This window comes from Bubalus bubalis, chromosome 17 (assembly GCF_019923935.1).
Source record: "Bubalus bubalis isolate 160015118507 breed Murrah chromosome 17, NDDB_SH_1, whole genome shotgun sequence".
Taxonomy (NCBI): domain Eukaryota; kingdom Metazoa; phylum Chordata; class Mammalia; order Artiodactyla; family Bovidae; genus Bubalus; species Bubalus bubalis.
In genome coordinates, this window is record NC_059173.1 from 44210764 (window position 1) to 44231876 (window position 21113).

The 21113-nt window shown below is 37.4% G+C and overlaps 1 protein-coding gene across 1 annotated transcript in view; it reads right to left on the reverse strand.

Moving 5' to 3' along the window:
* Positions 1-889: 889 nt before the first annotated feature.
* The window catches only part of LOC102391348 (40S ribosomal protein S25-like), an 81489-nt gene continuing 61265 nt past the window's right edge, over positions 890-21113 (reverse strand). The window contains exons 3-4 of the mRNA XM_044930384.2: positions 4033-4128; positions 890-1347 (exon numbers count right to left, since the gene is read on the reverse strand). Of these exons, the coding sequence (XP_044786319.2) occupies positions 934-1347; positions 4033-4128 (510 nt within the window). The 3' untranslated portion in view covers positions 890-933. The remainder of the gene's footprint in view (positions 1348-4032; positions 4129-21113) is intronic.

Sequence of the window (21113 nt, forward strand, 5' to 3'; positions counted from 1 at the left end):
ATGTTAGAAATGAGATTTAATGGTTTTTATAACCACAGTTGAGACAAATGGAGATAACATACCACCTAAAATGCTGAAAACTCTAGTTTAATATGTGAAAATGAAGTATCCAAAGAAAGATTTTTTTTAATTTGTTCTAAGCTTCACACTGCAGCCTTTCATAAAAAACGTGAGATGACAGACAGCAGATGGATTTATTTTTTTACTTAGCTACAAAACTACAAATCAGTTTCATATAAACAGATCACTTAGCCAAAGAGAGCTTGACAGTAATTCTCTGCTGCTGCTGCTGCTACGTCGTTTCAGTCGTGTCCGACTCTGTGCAACCCCGTAGACGGCAGCCCACCAGGCTCCCCCGTCCCTGGGATTCTCCAGGCAAGAACACTGGAGTGGGTTCCCATTTCCTTCTCCAATGCATGAAAGTGAAAAGTGAAAGTGAAGTTGCTCAGTCGTGTCCGACTCTTAGCGACTTCATGGACTGCAGCCTACCAGGCTCCTCCGTCCATGGGATTTTCCAGGCAAGAGTACTGGAGTGGGGTACCATTGCCTTCTCCGAGTAATTTTCTAAGATTCATCAAATCAAGGAAAGTGATTATATCTGATGACACGAAATATTGTAAAAGTAGAATATACCACATGGTTTCAATATATTAGTCTAGATAATTCATTAAGTACAACCTTTTTTAATGAAAACGCTTTTCATGTACCATTTACTGTTTAGAATGATACATAATTCTAAGCCCTTTTCAGAATAAATTGAAAGCATTAGAATAATCTGAAACTACTAAAATAGTTTTTAAGTTGCAAACTATATTAAATGTTTTTATATTTTTAGGAACATTAGAGGTCAGTGTGAGGTTTTTTTTTTTTTTTTTTTTTTTTTTTTGACTAATAAAATTTTATTTTTCAAAATGTACAGTTGGTGGGACCTGTTCATGCATTTTCACCAGCAGCTGGGGCATCTCCACCCTTGGTGTTTCTGGTGTAAATCACTTGAGCTCTGTGCTTTGAAACCAGTTTAATAAGTCCTTTACTAAGGAGTTCCTGAAGGGCTGCCCTGGCCTGGGAACCATGAATCTTCAGTCTCTCAGAGATGACAGCTGGAGTTATAAGCTTGTAGTTGGGAACGTCTTTACAGAGTTTGTCATATGTTGCTTTGTCAAACAAGACTAGGTTATTGAGCTTGTCCCAGACTTTACCTTTGGACCAATTCTTTTTGGCCATGCCCCCAGATGGGTTCACTGGATCTTTGTCTTTCTTGGCCAACTTTCTGGCATCTTTCTTCTTCTTGTCATCCTTGGGCGACGTAGGGAAGCTGTGAGAGCAGCTGTCCCCACTGCTGCCTCGCTAAGATGTCAGACCAGTGTAAGGTTTTAAAAATATTTTTATCTTATGTATTAGACTAACACTTGTACATTGAAACAGCATACAGAATTTAGGTAATTAAATTTCTTTTAAGGGAAGATACAAGACGTGTTGTGCATAAAACACTTAATCAGTTGTAGTTTAAAGCATTGCTTTTTTTTTTTTTTTCTTTTCATTTCTCTGTAATATTTGGAGGCAGACCCAAAACAACTCCAGAACAGTGATGAAGAGAGATTCTGTACATTATAGCAAGGCTCTCAGGCTGCACTTAATTCTGCTATAATGACATCTGGCCAACATTCTAAGATGAAATTTTCAATAAATGCTGGCTACTAACACGATTCATTATGGTTTCTCCTGATAAAGGATGTGGGCAAAAATTGCTTTGGCTCTAAAAAAGCTTTCACTTCATTATGAGACTGGATCAATCACCATCAGTAGAAGATGCTCATTGGGCTACTTCTTTTGCAGCTGTTATGCACTTTGTTATCAGGGCCCATAGAAGGCACTAAGAAATTGTTTCTATTAGGCAGGCATTATTGCTAGACTCCTCTAAACTAAATTTGCTTTTAAGTGTATTTCTTTAGTAAAGAGATGGAACAATCAATCTGAACTGAGACCAATGTGAGATCACCTGCTTATCCATATAAAAGAAATGCCATTTAGATGACATTTTATTTGTGTTTCTGCACAAAAATAAATGAAAATATATTTTCCCACTGAACTGAGAAAGGGAAGTCAAGTTACTCAATGATCACTACATATTTGAGACAAACAGAAAAGCTGAATATCATGTCCAGCACCTCTCTCCTTCCTGTTTTAACTTCTCTCCTCATAAGGAAAATTTAAATGTTGCTGTAGATGGAGGTTGTAGTTAAACTAGAGCTTGAAACCATGTCCACCTGTCTCATCATTTCACATCTTTCTGTTGATTTTGTATATGCATTTTTGGATCATATAAGAAAAGAATTAGATAAAACTTGAAATAAGGTTTTTCAGACATTGAAGTGGGTTTAAATAGTCACCTCTGATATACAAGCATTATTTGCATTTCATACTCATGGTAAACACAATATATTGTAGCAGATTCCCTTGGACATGCTATATTTAAATTTTTACTGCTTTCCTCTCCTCTGAGTGCTCCAGGAAAATAAAATGCAGAATATTATATTACCCAGAATGACAATTAATCTCACCAGTCAGATTCCCTTTATTATAAAAGAAAAATTCAAAAGGTCATCTACCATTTCATAGGTAGTTTATTCTGAGTGTACCTAAGAAACGCATATAAATTAGAATGTGTGAGCATGTTCAAGTGTTCTTACATGCTAAAGAAGTGTGAATTATTGTAAAGGACAAAGATATTTGAGAACAAGCATGCTATAGTGATTCAGAGTGACAACTAAAATTTCCAAAATAGAACTTCTGAACCACCCCCAAATATCCAGCATGGGATTTTGTTTTGCCACATCTTTACTAGTAAAATAAGAGAGGCAATTTACCATCACTTATCAGGCTGCTTAGTATTTCATAGCTGCTAAAACACTACAGCATTATTGGATATACGCTTACTCCTTGGAAGGAAAGTTATGACCAACCTAGATAGCATATTGAAAAGCAGAGACATTACTTTGCCAACAAAGGTCTGTCTGGTCAAGGCTATGGTTTTTCCTGTGGTCATGTATGGATGTGAGAGTTGGACTGTGAAGAAGGCTGAGCGCCGAAGAATTGATGCTTTTGAACTGTGGTGTTGGAGAAGACTCTTGAGAGTCTCTTGGACTGCAAGGAGATCCAACCAGTCCATTCTGAAGGAGATCAGCCCTGGGATTTCTTTGGAAGGAATGATGCTGAAGCTGAAACTCCAGTACTTTGGCCACCTCATGCGAAGAGTTGACTCATTGCAAAAGACTCTGATGCTGGGAGGGATTGGGGGCAAGAGGAGAAGGGGATGACAGAGGATGAGATGGCTGGATGGCATCACTGACTCGATGGACGTGAGTCTGAGTGAACTCCGGGAGTTGGTGATGGACAGGGAGGCCTGACGTGCTGCGACTCATGGGGTCGCAAAGAGTTGGACACAACTGAGCGACTGAACTGAACTGAACTGATTATATTATTCAACCTTCTTCAAACTGCTTGGGTATATAAGAAATAATTGGCTAGGAAATTTAGTTGGAAAACTTTTTTAAAGTAGGTAATTCTCAGCTCTTCCATAAAACCTTATTATGCTACACAGTCTTATCAGAAAAGATTACTGTATTTTGCTAACTTGTTAGCATTTATGGGTTTCTCTATCGATCCCTGGGGCTTTCCTGATAGCACAGCTGGTTAAGAATCTGCCTGCAATAAGGGAGACCTGGGTTCGATCCCTGGGTTGGGAAGATCCCCTGGAGAAGGGAAAGGCTACCCACTCCAGTATTCTGGACTGGAGAATTCCGTGGACTATATAGTCCATGGGGTTGCAAAGAGTCAGACATGACTGAGTGACTTTCACTTCACTTCACTTCACTATTGATCCCTGGATTGGGAAGATCCCCTGAAGAAGGAAATGGCAACCCACTCCAGTATTCTTGCCTGAGAAATTGCATGGAAAGAGAAGCCTGGCAGGTTAGCATCCATGGGGTCACAAAGAGTCAGACACGACTGAGCCACTGAACAGACACATACACATGTAGGCCCCAAGTGAATACCAATTTCATTGTCATCTCTATCAGCTCTGGAGAAACACTGATGTTCATGAAACACTTCTGAAGATTTGCTAACCTGTTAAAGAAGAAAATGGAGTAGATCAGAGATCATATTTATACTAGTTAGGTAGCATCATTAATATAACAAGTCAGCATCATATATATATATATAAAACAAATGGATCCTGAAGTGTTTTAATGGTTCAGAAATGTAGAGTTAGTACCAGTTTGTTGAAGTGCTTTGATCCACACAGTCATTCACACACTCAGGCTGATAGAAGCTCTGCCATCTTCATCTTGAAGCTTTTAGGCTGCCTTGGGTATTAACACCCAGCAAGTAGTAGGGAAAAGAAAATGGATGACTTTAATGGGCCAGCCCTAGAAGTGTGAAGTTTACTTCCACACATATTTTGCTGGCTAGCACTCAGTCATGTTGTCATAGCTATTTAAGTGAGGCTGAGAGCAGCAGTCTAGATGTGTTCATGAAGAAGAGGTGAGCAGCCATCTGGTGTTGGTAGCAGTATTGCATAGTATTCATAGGACTATGGGAAGAATAATAGAACTTCATTTATCTAGATGCTACAGAGATTGCCATAGGTTATGAGATGGAAATTTTAACTTCTGAGATTGGGGCAAGAAGATGGAATTAAAACTGAATTAAAAACTGATGAAACAAAGCTTGATTTTACTGATTGGCCACCAGCCATCTCCTGTTCTCCTCATTCTCCTTTCTTCTTTTCCCCTTCATTTTGCTGCTTTTTGAAGAATTGTAAATTATATCACAAGCTGTAAATACTTTCTAGTTTGATTCAGCTAGTGTTTAGGAATTTTCAGCAGTAGTATCAAAACTTTAAAAATATTTATTTATACTTATATATTAATATATGGGCCCTTATTAGAATTGAAATACTATACAGAATCTTTGTTTGCAAATCATGCAGAATTGGACTGGTTTTGGTTGGGACTCAGAGTCTCTCCCCTTCAACTTGCTCTAATCCCCTCTCCACTCCCATGTCAGATCTTAAGCATCTCTAAGAGACGAGTTGAAGCAGGCATTCTACTTTAATATCACCAAGAGTCATACTCAGCCAGTTTTAGTGTGCTTGATCCTGAATTCGATTGCCACTGTGTCTCTAGTCTTCCAGCCTATTTCAGTAATTCTCTGATTCAGTTCCTTACCCATCTCAACTTCATGTATGGTATGCTAATCAATATTTCCAATGGCTCTCAGAATCTTCTAATCACTTATTCTGGTTTGTTAAGTCCGATGAATTTTCCATTGATCTTTTTTATTTATAATCTTTTCCATTTCCTTCTATCTATTCTGAGTTGATCCAAATGGGCCATATAGATCCTATGCCACAATTTTCATCTTGAAATTCACAAAAGACAATTGTGTTAATAGACTTTGAAGATGAAGAGTGGTTCTGGAAGAAGGCTGTGTTTCATCAGAGCATAACAGAGAGATAATTGACCCTGATCTTTAACCTTCTCCATCCTTGAATGTGGCCAAACCAGCTCCAGAAACTTCCCACTGTCTGTTTCTCCTCCTCCTGTCCCAGTCTCCTGCTCTTTTTCTAAGCTTTCTCCCCTACGCCTCACATCCCCTCTGCTTTTCCAGATTCTTATGACTGTTGTCGCCTTCTTTTTGTAGCTAGTGAAAACTCATTTTTTTTCCTTTTCTTAGTTTGGAGAGTTTTTTTCCCCCTCATTCACAGTCTATTCTAGTTTTGCCAAGGAAACTATCTATTCATATATAAAACAGCCCTTTAAGCCTATTATTTGCTAAACAATGCATTTCTTTACCTAAGGATTTTTTCATTAGATTATAAAGAAACATTCCCTACTCTTCTCTCCCACTCTAAGCTGAGGCTTATACAAGAAGAAGCTTTAGATGTAGAATTTTCTCTTCTGCAGCTCATGAGTAAAGAAAGATATATTGGAATAAACACACAGTAGGACCTGTATACAGAAAAAAAGAAATTAGAGAAATTAAGACAATGAAGTCCATGTCTGGATTTCAGTAGAGGCAATAAAGTACATGGATATCATCTTCCACACTGTAATACCTCCTTTCTCTACTTTCATTGTATATATTACCTTTTGGGTTTCAAACTTTCTTTGCATTGTTTTACCCTTTGAATGATTTATTTTTTAAATAGAAGGGTAGGTTGCTCCGCAAATATGTTGAGCAGGAATCTTGACCAGGATGTTTAAAAAGAAAAACTCTTCCTGATATATAACATTTATGATTTTTATGATCTCACTATGTGCACATATCTTGGGCTATTATCACTCTCTGGGCTCTCTCTGATTTCCATAATGTATGATCATAGTGCACATGTTTATTACAATAGATTGGTAAGTTAACTTATCATGGTTTCTCTGTATTTATATTTTCTTCTGATTTAAAATTTTAAGACACACCAAGGCAAATTTGACAGTTACCTAATAAAGCTGAAATTCTGTCTATGATTGGAATACCCTGGGACCCTGACTGCCTTTGGCTCTGTGAATGTATGCTGTATGCTGGTGTTGTGCTGATCAGAATGAGTCTGCCTGCAGTGAGTCCTGGGCGTGCTCTGGGCTGTGAAACTTAAGGGGAGTGAGGGACGGTGTAATCATTGTGAGAGCAGCTTAGATACAATCAATCGATGCTCATGACACCAACAATGAACCTCTCTCTAGAGGGGCATATTGCAGTTGTGAACTCAAGCAAGTATAAGTGTGATGGGGTGGAACTTCAATTTTTCTCCAAGTAAAGAAACCACTCCAGAGGTCACAGCTGATGAATGATCAACTGTTCCATTCTTTGGGTTGTCTGCAAAGATAGGCTGGTATTTAGAAAAACCTATTGATAATACCATGAAAGGCCTTTCTTAATTCTAAATATACACCTTTGCTTTGGGCTATTAGAGCAAGAAAACTAATTTAAAAGAAATTTGGCTACTGCAATCAAATATTGGGAACAATAACACTAAAAATCTCTCTTGAAAGTGAAATGCTGATAGTCTCATGGGTTAAGGGTAGAAGGAACCTTTAAAAGTTCACCTAATGGCTTCTCCTCTTAGGCTTGAATGAGTGCTAGTGGCCATTTCAACTTCTGGGTGGAACATCTCAGGGATGAGGGGCTTACCCTCTTGCAAAACCATTACAATTTTATTTCCTTGGAAATTGTACTGGGCTGGAATTTGTCTTCTTATTACTTATAGTTTTAGTCTTAGTTCTGACATTTGGAGCTACCGCTCAGTTCATTCTAACCTTCTGGAATCTTTTAAATATTTGAATGTAGTTCTTATGTTCCTGCTATAGTCTGCATTTCTAGTGTTTGTTAATTCCAGTATTCCTCAAATGACATAATTTGTAGAAGTGTTAATTGTTTTTTGATTCCCTGGTGGCTCAGACTGTAAAGCGTCTGCCCGCCATGCGGGGGGCCCGGGTTCGATCCTTGGGTCAGGAAGATCCCCTGGAGAAGGAAATAGCAACCCACTCCAGTATTCTTGCCTAGAAAATCCCATGGATGGAGGAGCCTCGTGGGCTACAGTCCATGGGGTTGCAAAGAGTCGGACACGACTGAGCGACTTCACTTTCAATTGTTTTTTGATAATCTCTGGATAACTCCAGTGTGTCAATATTTTTTGAAAATGTGGAGCCCAGCACAAAATTCAGTGTTTCGGATTTGGAGAGGAAAATGCACAGAACAATGGAAGTATACCTTTCCTTTTTTGATATTTATCTACAACTCAAGTTAATGTGAGTTATTTTAGCAGCCACATCCCATTATCTTATGATGGTCATTTTAAAACAAGAACTGCTCTTGTGTTAGGTCTCTCTCACTCTGAAACTGTACAGGTGACTTTTTGAGCCTTATTTGGGCTTTATATATCTCCCCAGAAAGTTGCATATTGTCTGTTACAATCCACTCTTCTAGCTCAATAAGAATTTTTAAGTTTATTGTTAATTATATCCAATAAATGGATCCATCCCTTAAGTTAGAGTCACCTATACTGTTAATAAAAATGCCTATCTGTTTAGTAAAAATGCCTTATGTGTTTTAATCAGATCACTGATAAAAATTGGAATAGGGTAGAGTGAAGTATATGTTTCAGCTGATATCAATGTATTATTCACTGTTTGGATATAGTTCATGCAGCTATCAGGCTTCTCTCGTAGCTCAATCTGTAAAGAATCTGTCTGCAATGCAGGAGACCTGGGTTTGATTCCTGGGTCAGGAAGATCCCCCGGAGAAGGAAATGGCAACCCACTCCAGTATTCTTGCCTGGAGAATCCCATGGATAGAGAGGCCTGGCAGGTTACAGTCCATGGGGTCACAAGATCAAATATGGCTTAGCAACTAAACCACGATGCAGCAATCAATCTCCTGAATTCTACTGTCATCCAGCCTCCATTTCTCCTAGAGAATCATAGGAAAATTGGTCATATTTCTTTCTGAAATTAATATCTACTCTGTGGATGTTATTCTTCATTACTAACATAGAGATTCTGTTACAAAGTAGATAAAATGGCATGATTTGTTCTCAGTGGTGCCATTGTAGCTGCTAGTAATTAATTTTATTTGAAAAGTGTCCATAAAACATCCATTTAAAAGTTTATTCTTAAAATTTTCCAAATATTGATAAGAGGAAGCAGAGAGGGTTGCAGGGACAAGGATACCTAGCAAAAACAACCATGAGAAGTTGGATCTACCTAAGGGCTCAATTCTAATTCCTACTGGTAGGAGAAGATTAATGTATACTTTATGCCTTAGCTTGAGCTGCTATGCAAATTGCCAAAGACTGAGTGACTTCAATATTTATCTCTCACAGTTCTGAAGGCTGGAAAGTCCAAAATCAAGACATTGGTAGATCCAGTGTCTGGAGAGGATCTGTTTCCTGGTTTGCAGAGTGCTGTCTTCTTTTTGTATCCTCACATGGTGATAAGCAGAGAGAGAGAAGGAACAAACTCTCTGGTCTCTTCTCATAAGTGTGCTAATTCCATTCATTCCACTCTCATAACCTCATCACACTCAAAGACCCCTTCTCCTAATAGGTTCACACCACAGGGTTAAGATTTCAATGTATGAATTTTGGGAGACACAATCATTCCGTTCATAACATCTTGAAAGATTGACTCTGAAAGGAAGCCTGACCCTGATAGATCCATTGCTGAGTTCTATGAGGAGCAGAAGTATAACAAAAAACCAGAGCAGGGAGATGGAAGCAAAGATAGGTAGAGCATATCATGCTAAAATTTTTATAGTCCACTTCCTCTCACATTTAAAAACTGGGGAGAATGTTGACTTTTCAGTTTTTCTGCACCTTATCCTGTTTTCTAAATATTTGCCAATAGCCATTTCAATTGTATGTGAATATTCTCTCCCTGCCCTTGCATACATTCACAAGCATGCCTGTGCTTGAGTCTTGGCTTTCTCTTATCATCTCCTTATCTACTTTAGACTCCTGTCCTCTGGTAACCAAGTTGTTCTTTCCTTTCCAATTTCAGCATTACTCTTTTTATTTATTTATTTATTTTTACTATTAGATGCATATCTTTTTTATTTTTCTTTTTTTTTTTAATTTTATTTTATTTTTAAACTTTACAATATTGTATTGGTTTTGCCAAATATCGAAGTGGAAACACGTGTATACCTGTGGCGGATTCATGTTGATATATGGCAAAACCAATACAATATTGTAAAGTTTAAAAATAAAATAAAATAAAATAAATAAAAAATAAAAAAGATAAAAGAAAAAAAAAAGAAGTGGAAACAAAATAGAAATTGAATAGCTTTACTTTTTCTCTGCTCTCATTGTCATTATATCATGTATCTTATACTTTGAGGCTATAACTTCCCTTTTCCCAAGCACTTAAATAAAGCAAATGTTCAGTGTGCTAACTGTAGAAGATATGGAACTATTTTTTTTTTGGAACTGTTTTATCTATATTTTTTCATTCAATATGCAACAACCCAATGTAAAAGTATTATTATTTTCATTTTACAAATGTATAAACCAAAAATAAAAGAAATTAGGTATCTTTGTCAAAACCTCATAATTAAAAAAACAAGTCATACTTAGAATCAGGTCTGTCATAAAATCTTATTCTCATAAGCAATATATTCTATGATATCTTTTAAGAATTTCTAGTTTTTTATTTTAAAGCCTTACTGTAGGGCTTTAGCCATTCTAATTCAATCCTTATGCGAAGAATCAACTCCTTAGAAAAGACCCTGATGCTGGGAAAGATTGAAGGCAAGAAGGAGAAGAGGGCAGCAGAGGATGAGATGGTTAGATAGCATCACTGACTCAATGGACATGAATCTGAGCAAACTCCAGGAGATAGTGAAGAATAAGGGAGCCTGGCATGTTGCAGTCCTTGGGATCTCAAAGAATCACATGCAACTTAGTGACCGAACAACAACGACAATTATAATCTCCCCTCCCAGGTTTGTGATAATGTGTTTTGTCTGTTTTTGTCTGAGACCTTCCTTCCAATTTTTTAAATATATTTCTTTAAAAATCCAAGTTCATTGCATTTATCTATCAATAGATACATTATTTTCTTTTGTGGTCCTTTATTTAGATAGTATGGAGAAGGAAATGGCAACCCACTCCAGTGTTCTTGCCTGGAGAATCCCAGGGACGGCGGAGCCTGGTGGGCTGCCATCTATGGGATCACACAGAGTCGGACACGACTGAAGTGACTTAGCATTTAAATAGATTCTCAGGATTTAAAAATCAGGATGATTTTTAAAATTAGCTCATTCCACTTGAGCCACATATCTAAACGTTAGGAATTGATAACCTTTATAAATGACTTTAGGTCATCAAAGCAAATCTATACTCAGCTGGAGACAGTGCTCACTGTTTCACCCTAGTGCTCTTGTTGGCAAGATGCTTCATGGGTGTGGAAGCCATTCTGAAGACATCAAGTAAACAATGCTGAGCCTGTGATCAATTCCCCCAAAGACTGAAGACTGCATTTACTATAATCACACACAGAGTAGCACACATATAGATACACTTGTCACTCAAAATCACCTATTTACATGTACTAGTAAGACAAGCATGTGTCAGGATGATGCTAGTGCACTGATAATCACCTGGTTAATTCTGATCCCTGATAGTATCAGTTAGGGGGAATGGTGTAGAGGGAGTGATATATTGTACTTCATTTTTTAGATTTGAATTTGGGGTTGCTCCTTACCAGATTATTATTCAAACCTCACTTTCAGAATTTTCTGTGTTACCTAGGTAGAATTAGGTTTTATTTTTTTGGAATCTGATCTTTAATAAACTATTTTTAAATTAAAAAACACATAAATTTGTCACTTTTTACAAGATAGCATGATTCTGATGATTATAATTTTTCATTCAAATTAAAGTTTTCTTGTTCGAAGAGAACACAATTTTGCAAATATGATCAATAAACTTACTTGCTCTACCAATTTTTTTTTGTTTATACCTAAAAATAGAGGTTTTAACCTCTCCCTTTTAAATGGATTCAGTGGTTAGTAATTAGATTTAAATGTATAACTTTTCAGTTTTTCTATAGTTTTCTTGACAGTAACTCCTTGGGAAACCCGTATGCCTAGAGGTAGCTTTTTTCAAGCACTGTAACTTGTGTAGCACTTTAATTCCTTAATGTCCAAGTGTCCACTATGTATATAAAACGTGACTTTAGACATGGAAACAGATCTGAGCTGAAGCTCCTGCTTAGCATGAGCACTTGACCATCTGACTCTGAGCTGTGAACCAGGAATAGCGATACTTCTTACTTTACATAGTTTACTTAGGACTATACAAGAACTCCTTACTATAGTCTTACTATAAAGACATTACTTGTATAAAATCTGGCCTTGGATTCTGAGCACAACTGATTGCTGCGTTAGTCCCACGAAAGTTGTGCCATGTCTTTCTCACAGCCCACATCCAGTGTCTGCAAATCCCTTGCTCTGATATAACTCAGTAGAGAGCATCATGTTCCCAATCAGGTATAGAAAGACATACACAAAGGAACTTCTCATTGAGAGTGTGTCTCCTATGTAAATCAGCACATCTTGTTCATTAACACAGCTGAGGATAATCAGGCCACAGAGCCAAGAGCATATTGGAAGGGGTCCAGAAAGCTCCAAAGCCAGATAGATGGAAGCAGATTGGGATATGTCTGGAAATCAGAGTCTGCCTACTAAATACTACCTGCTCTCCCTGGAATCACTGACTGGGAAAAAAAAAAAAACAACAACACATTGCCCACCCTCTCCCCACCCCTGCTCAAGGAACTTTCAGATGAAGTCAGACAGAATTATCTCCTCTTGCTTTATGTAGATTATAGGAACATTCTCAAATAGCCAACGCTGCATGCAATTTATTTTGTCTTACCCTCTGTTCTTCTGAATGACACCACTTGGCAGGAGGTTTTGCCACTTTCAGAAGGTTCAGGGCCTTAGTGGGTAGCAGGCTTCCTCAGTGGAGATTTATCATGTAGAATAATTCATTGAGCCATATGTTCCAATGAATATATACAGAATGTTGTAAATACATCTACTGCATTTCTCATTTGCTACCAGAGGGAATCCATCTTTCACATTTTCCAGCAGAGCACTTGACTGCCGATGTTAGAAAATATTTTGCTTTAAGTTTTATTCTGACTCTTCCCTCTGGTATGATTTACCTGGTTTTTATTTTCTGCTAAAGTCTAAGCTTTATGTGAATATTTCATTTAGAAATGCCATAAACTGTTGGATATTCTTGGGCTGATAATTTCCACCAGAATAATCTCTCCTGGCATTTGCCTGTCATAGCAGATGCCACCTGTTTAAGCACTTGTTCCGTGTGATGCAGGAAAGGATTTTTTAACCCTGAGTTAAAGCAGCATAACAAGATGTTATTCTAATTGCTAGAGGCCTTTGATACAGATTCAGTCATAATCAGATAGTCTAGTCCATGTACCTCTTGTGTTTCCACTTTCCAGGCTGAGCTTGTGGTTGTTCCCTGTGAAACATGTTTAATATCAGTTATTTTAGCAAGATCACAAAGTAATGTCAGCTGAGCTCAAACTCAGTGTCTTAAGTTTTGATTAATGACTGGGAGCAGAGAGTTAATATTGGAGTGTGGATACTTTAGAGTTTGTCCTTGATAGGGTTGACTATTTTGGAGGGAAGCATAATAAAACATAAAGAAGGCTGAGTACTGAAGAATTGATGTTTTCAAATTGTGGTGCTGGAGAAGACTCTTGAGAGTCCGTTGGAATGCAAGCAAGGAGATCAAACTAGTCAATCCTTAAGGAAATTAACCCTGAATATTCATTGGAAGGACGGATGCTGAAGCTGAAGCTCAAATACTTTGGCCACCTGATGCAAAGAGCTGAGTCATTGGAAAAGACCTTGATATTAGGAAAGATTAAGGGCAGGAGGAGAAGGGGGCAACAGAGGATGAGATGGCTGGATGGCATCACTGACTCAGTGGACATGAATTTGAGCAAATTCCGGGAGACAGTGAAGGACAGGGAAAGAGTCGAATGTGGCTGCGACTAAACAACAGCCACAAATAATAAAACATAGTTTGGAACTGGGAAAAAATTAAGGAAGTAGACATGATTGTTTCTGTATCTATTTTGTATGGAATCCTGAAGGTAGTTTGTGAGCCACTAAAGATTGGTTGCTTCTCTCTGTTCCATATGTGTTTACAGTTTCAGTTTCCAAAACATGAATTTGGATGTTAGGACTGTTTTGAAGCCTAAAACATGGAGAACATTCTTATTACTTTGTTGTCTTCCTAGTACAAGATACTCTAATCTTCTTCACTTTTTCAACCTGCTTTATTGATCAAATGCTACTTCATTTTCCATTTAGGATAGATAGAAGAGGATAGATGGAGAAAGTTGCTGCTGCTGCTGCTGCTAAGTTGCTTCAGTCGGGTCTGACTCTGTGCGACCCCATAGATGGCAGCCCACCAGGCTCCCCCATTCCTGGGATTCTCCAGGCAAGAACACTGGAGTGGGTTGCCATTTCCTTCTCCAATGCATGAAAGTGAAAAGTGAAAGTGAAGTCGTTCAGTCCTGTCCAACTCTTAGCGACCCCATGGACTGCAGCCTACCAGGCTCCTCCGTCCATGGGATTTTCCAGGCAAGAGTACTGGAGTGGGATGCCATTGCCTTCTCCGTGGAGAAAGTTAAAGGGGAATAAAAAATAAGCGGGGAAACTATTAATGAATACCATGGATAAAATAAGCCAGTTGTCTTTTTTTTTTTTTTTTTTTCATTTTTACTACAGAACTTCAGTGATCTCTTAAAACCTTTTGGCCTTCAAATGGCAAGAGCTGCCAATGCTTTGGAGGAGATTGGATTCATATTGTAAATGAAGAGAAGGGAGAGAGTGGAGGCAAAGTGTAAACTGATTGTGGTTGGAGAGACAGCAACTTACATGTGAAACAAAATGTAGTTATTTGATTATGCATACCTCATTCTCACTTGAAAGCATGGAATAAAGACTGAACAACTGAATTAGAAATAAAATAGCTCTCAAGTAGATATAATTTTCTAATATAGCTGATAAAACATACCTTTTAATTTTCCACTTCTCCTGCTTCCTTCAGTTGTCTAATAAAGGAGATTTCCCTCCCATTCATATGTCCCCTGCAGTGATCTGTTAATAACCCAGATCAAAAATATGCTTGCTATTGGTCTACTACAATTGTGTGAAAGAAACTAGTGACAGCAGACACAGCTGCTACCAGAAAAGACAGTTTGTTGGCAGCCTGACAGTTGTTGACTGTTTGAGAGTTTAAGTACCAAGGCCCTGAATGCCCTGCAGTTATCCTATGGAAATACTGGAAATTCTCCAAGTTTAAGACACCAAGGATGTGACTGTCATGTCTGCCTGTGCCTTCTTTTATCAAATGTAGCTTTATCTTATCAAGTTAATGTCATTTCTGAGGCAGAAAAGAGGAACAAAAAGAATGTGCCTTCCAGAACACCAAATTCAAAATGGCACCTAGCTCTCTCATATCATGCTGTCTTTAGAATTGTCATTAATGATACAAGATCAGGAACTGGGAATTCGTTTTTAACATCCCTCTGCTGCTTCATTTAAACCAGTTACAAACATGCTTTCATCTCCATCTTGAAAATCCCAAGTGCTCAGCATAGTAAAAAAAAAATGTAAAACTTGCTTTACCACAGAATTTTACAAATATTCTTTATATAAATGTTTTTATTATTAAATAAGAAATTTTGTAATTTGTCAAATTATAGGAAGAATAAGAAAAGATTAACTTCTGCTTTAATTTAGAATTTGAGACCTAAAATTAAGACATTTATAGATATGTCTATAGTTCTTTCAATAGTTTTGTAGTGTAATTGGAAATACTATAATGCGAGTCTGCTTTACCAATCCTTTGTCAGTGGATTATGAGCAAAACCCATAGTCAGTAGTTGTTAGAATAATTTCTTTGTTCTGCTTCTGCATCGTCGTTTAGTTTCTTGCTGTATCTCAGATGGAATCAGGCTTTTTTGTGTTGTGCTGGTCTCTTTCTTGTAGAACAGAGTGCTACACTAATTGAAAAGAATTTTTAGTTTATTTGCATGCAATTGGTTAATGTTCGGTCTCTAGGACACATCAACTTGGACTGCACTAGCTATTTCTGTGTCTATTTGTTACTACACATAATTGCACGATGCTGGGGAGATAGTCCTTTATGCGCTCTTCAAAATGCATGAAAATGCCTCCAGAAAAAAATGTTTACTGCAGCTGCAATGGGGAGGATTTTTTTTTTAACCTCCCTGATGTTAGGAGAAAATAAGAATAACTTCTGATTAGATTTCTACCTGGGAGACTTTGCTTCATTACTCAAAAGATTTTTCTTTCTGTTTCCCACAATCAAATATCACACCACTCCTCCATATAGTACCTGGAGTTGAGAGGTTTCCTTGTAGCATCTTCATGATTTTGAAACATAAATGAATCCCTGTTGCATGTGAGTTTCATAGAGTACTACATTAAGCATCGTTGAGTAGCCCAAGAGCTAATTCTTGAAGCATTAATAGGATTTAAAAAGGTGAGAGTGTGAAAAAGAGGAGTTATAAGCCCATGAAATCTTTCCAACAAAACAGTTCATAAGTTCATAAGAGGTGTGTTGAAGATGATTGTTGAATGGTGAGCAATCTGTGTTAGATGGATTATAGCTGACTCTTGAACAACCTTGGTATGAATTGCAAATTCACTTCTACGTGGATTTTCCCACTAAATTAAAACTGTAGTATTGTATGATCCATAGTTGCTTGTACCTGTATGTGCAACTTTGGATATGGAGGACCTACTCTAAAGTTATATATGGATTTTCCACTGTGTAGTGTTGGTGCCTCTAACCCCTATTACTGTTCAAGGGTCAATTTATATATGCTTGACAAGTCAGAAAAGGGAAAGCACTAGATGGCTGGATGGTCTGTCATTAAAGGGCTGATTTTAGACTTTACTCAGTGCTTCAACTGGGGATTGTTCAGAATTATGTTAAAAAGATTCATCTAGTAGTGGTGTGAATGATGCATTTGAATAGCAAGGGGATTCTGCCTATCCCTTCTCTCAGAAAGGGAACCATCAGTTAGAAGTTTCTGTAAATTTTGTGACAGCTAGTAGGATGGTGACACTGGGATGGAAAGTAGGGGATACATATAAGAGGAAGCAGGAGTTCTCTGATGGTCCAGCAGTTATCTACCTTCCAATGCAGGGCTTGCTGGGTTGATCCCTGTTGGAGAGCTAAGACCCCACATGCCTCAGGGCATCTAAGCCCATGCACCCTGATCCTATGTACTGCAACTAAGACCTGACACAGCCAAATAAATGAATAAAAAATAATATTTAAAAAAATAGAAAAAGAGGGAACACAGAGGTCTCACTTTAGAAGTTTAACCATTTACTCATATCCACACAGTTTCCAGTGTCAGTGATAGAAAATTTAAAATAACCCTGAGCTTATTGTAGTGGAATATTTCCAGGAATAGACAAGATAACAGTGTAAAAATCCAAGGACAGAGATAAATAAATTTGCTTTTAAAATGCATTGTATTTGAAGTTCTAAGGAAAACATCTAGGTGAAAATATGAAACAGGCAGCTGGGGGCAAGAGCAGAATTGAGATCTGAAAGTGCATGGTGTGCGAATGAATGGGCTTTTCAGGGAGGGTAACAATATTTCTACACAAGAGCTGTTCATTAACTTTGATGGTTATTTGAATAACATGTTTTACAGGATTAAATCACTTTGGTTGGTCATGTCTCATTAAGTAACGCATCAGTAAGTGAGCACATGAAGAATGTGGGAAGGAGGAAAGGAACAAATAGCCATCTTTTGTTGGCTGGATGGCATCACTGACTCGATGGATGTGAATCTGAGTGAACTCCGGGAGTTGGTGATGGACAGGGAGGCCTGGCGTGCTGCGATTCATGGGGTCGCAAAGAGTCGGACACGACTGAGCGACTGAACTGAAATGAACGGATGGAATGAAATATGTTAGTTTTGAAGACCTTACTAAATTTTTAAAGAATAGTATCCCCAGTTTCACAGTTGGCTTGGAATCTGTTTGTCTGCTTTGGCTTGCTTATTTTTGTACTGTACTTGGTTTTACAGCAAAGAAGCTTCTACTCAGACTATTATTTAAACAGATTTTTTTGTTCTACATGAAGCCTATGATTCTGCATAAACTCCTCAAAATACTTTGATCTGGATTATATTTAACTGCTATATTTAATGAATTTTAAAAATTTAGTACTGTAAACTGAATTGCAACACAGTGTTCATATTTTAGCGTTGCCTTTTAGTTCTTTTTTTTCATATGAATACAGATAAATTTGGAAGTTAAAAAGATAAGTAGATGATAAAGTATTTGGTAATTGCCTAACATTCAGTATTTGGTAACTTTCTAAGATTCATTCAGTTTGACAGTTTAAATCCCCTAAATTATTGAAAGCATGAGATATTCAGAAATTACTGTTGTTTTCAAAATTATTTAAAAATTTTTCTTCTTCATTATTGAAGTATAATTGACAAATAAATGTGTATATATTTAAAGTATACAACATGATAATTTGATATAGATACATTATGAAATAATTACCATGATCATGTTAATTAACATATCTGTGACCTAACATAGTCACCATTGTGTGTGTGTGTGTGTGTGTGATAAGAATCTGGTAAGATCTGCTCTCAGCAAATGTCAATTATTTATACTGCTAAGTCACTTCAGTCGTGTCCGACTCTGTATGACCCCATAGACGGCAGCCCACCAGACTCCCCTGTCCTTGGGATTCTCCAGGCAAGAACACTAGAGTGGGTTGCCATTTCCTTCTCCAATGCATGAAAGTGAAAAGTGAAAGGGAAGTCGCTCAGTCATGTCCGACTCTTCGTGACCCCATGGACTGTAGCCTACCAGGCTCCTCCATCCATGGGATTTGTCAGGCAAGAGTACTGGAGTGGGGTGCCATTGCCTTCTCCGAATTATTTCTACAATACAGTATTATTAACTATAGTTACTATGCTGTTCATTAGATCCCCATTACTTACTTGTAAGTGAGGACTTGTGCCATTTGACTAGCACCTCCCTCATTTCCTCCATCCCTCAGTGCCTGATAACCACCATTCTACCTCTGTTTCCATGAATGTGACCTTTTCTTCTGTTAGATTCCACATATAAGTGAAATCACACAGGGTTTGTCTTTATCTAGCTACACTTAAAGTCCTCTAGGTTCATCCATGTTGTTGCAAATGGTAGGATTTTCTTCTTACTCATGACTAAATAATGTTTATATATGTATGTGTGTACTTGTATCTCATATCTTCTTAATATTTTCTTCTGTTGACAGACACTGAGATCATTTCCATATCTTGACTATTGTGAGTAATGCTGTAATGAACATGGCAGTAGAGAAATCTCTTTGAGATACTAATAGTGTTACTTTTGCATATATATCAGAAGTGGGATTGCTGGATCATATGGCAGTTCTATTTTTAATTTTTTGAAAAAGGACTATACTGTTTTCCATAATGGCTGCACCAATTTACGTTCCCATTAACAGTGTACAAGAGATCCCCTTTCTCCACATTCTTGCCAGCACTTGTTATTTCTTGCCTTTTTGATAAAAGCTATCCTAACAGATGCTAGGCGATAATGATTTGTTATTTTTAATTGTAAGACCTTGTTGAGGCTTGATTTAAGGGGGTGAATCTAATAATCCATTTCAGGAGAGGCAGACCTGTGTAAGACAAAACTTTTTAAAATAATTGACTTTCCAGAGGTACTCTGTGTAAAAGCAAAGTTCTGTCTAAACTTTTTCAGTTAAATAACTGGCATTAAATACCACCAGATTGGGATTTCTGTATTTAGCTACTAAACTAAATTGAGATGTGAAGCTTCGTAAAACGGTAAAAACAAAACAAAATAAACAAACCAAAAAACCTTCCTTAACCTGAACCTTTATTTGAAATATTTTTGACACTTTAAAAAAGTCCCTAAGCTTTTGAAAATTAATGCTTTGGCTCTTTTTCTCCCCCAAACAAGTGCCTTTGGGATAAACATTTGTGTTCTGTGCTAAATAAAAACCAAATGCAAAGCTGATGTATAGCACTTCTGAATAAGAGTGCAGAGTTATGCTTCTGCAATCCCCCTGTTGGGTGTCTGTCCTTGTCTGTTGGCTTATGCTTAGCAACCCACTTATATTTAGGTGATAGCTGTGTGTAACATCCTCAAGGAAAGTTCTGATTGATACAAAGAAGGAATGGTAATTGTGTAAGTGACAATCTCTTCAAAGGCTCAGGACTGGAGTTGCATACTGTAAGGTGTTAGGGGTTGTGACATGTTCCTCCTAGCCACTTCATGTTATAATGTTATGTCTCCTCACATGGTGGATTTACACCACATCCTTATAAGATTTTTTTTTCAACTTTCCTTTCCATTACAAGCTATGGTATAAATGAAAAATTGCTTTTAAACAGATTTGGGGCACAATACCATGCTTTCTACCCATGAATCAATCTGTGAATATACACAAAGGTTATCAAGGAGCTTCACAAATAGTCTCTTGCAAGAAAAGCCCTGTTTTAAGCAGGATTACTGTCAGGAAAGCTCACTAAATGCTGGGACTATCTGGGTTTTTATTTTTCTACTTAATATCTATAACTAGAAACTTTTGAACATAAAAATAGCAGTTATTCAGAGATGTTAAGAATATCATCATTAATTCAATTACTGTTTAATGTGATAATATTTTTTGAGAAAAAAACTATTATGATTATTATTTTAAATATAAATTTATTTATTTTAATTGGAGGCTAATTACAATATTGTATTGGTTTTGCCATACATCAACATGAATCTGCCATGGGTATACACGTGTTCCCCATCCTGAACCCCCTTCCCACCTCCTTCCCCATACCATCCCTCTGGGTCATCCCAGTGGACCAGCCCCGAGCATCCTGTATCATGCATCGAACCTGGACTGGCGATTCATTTCACATGTGATATTATACATGTTTCAATGCCATTCTCCCAAATCATCCCACCCTCGCCCTCTCCCACAGAGTCCATAAGACTGTTCTATATATCTGTGTCTCTTTTGCTGTCTCGCATAAAGGGTTATTGTTACCATCTTTCTAAATTCCATATATATGCGTTAGTGTACTGTATTGGTGTTTTTCTTTCTGGCTTACTTCACTCTGTATAATAGGCTCCAGTTTCATCCACCTCATTAAAACTGATTCAAATGTATTCTTTTTAATGGCTGAGTAATACTCCTTTGTGTATATGTACCACAGCTTTCTTATCCATTCATCTGCTGATGGACATCTAGGTTGCTTCCATGTCCTGGCTATTATAAACAGTGCTGCGATGAACATTGGGATACACGTGTCTCTTTCAATTCTGGTTTCCTTTGTGTGTACGCCCAGCAGTGGGATTGCTGGGTGGTATGGCAGTTCTATTTCCAGTTTTAGAAAAAAAACTATTATTTTTTAAAATTAATTTAATAATTTTAATTGGAGGATAATTTTAGTTTTATTGTTACATTTAAA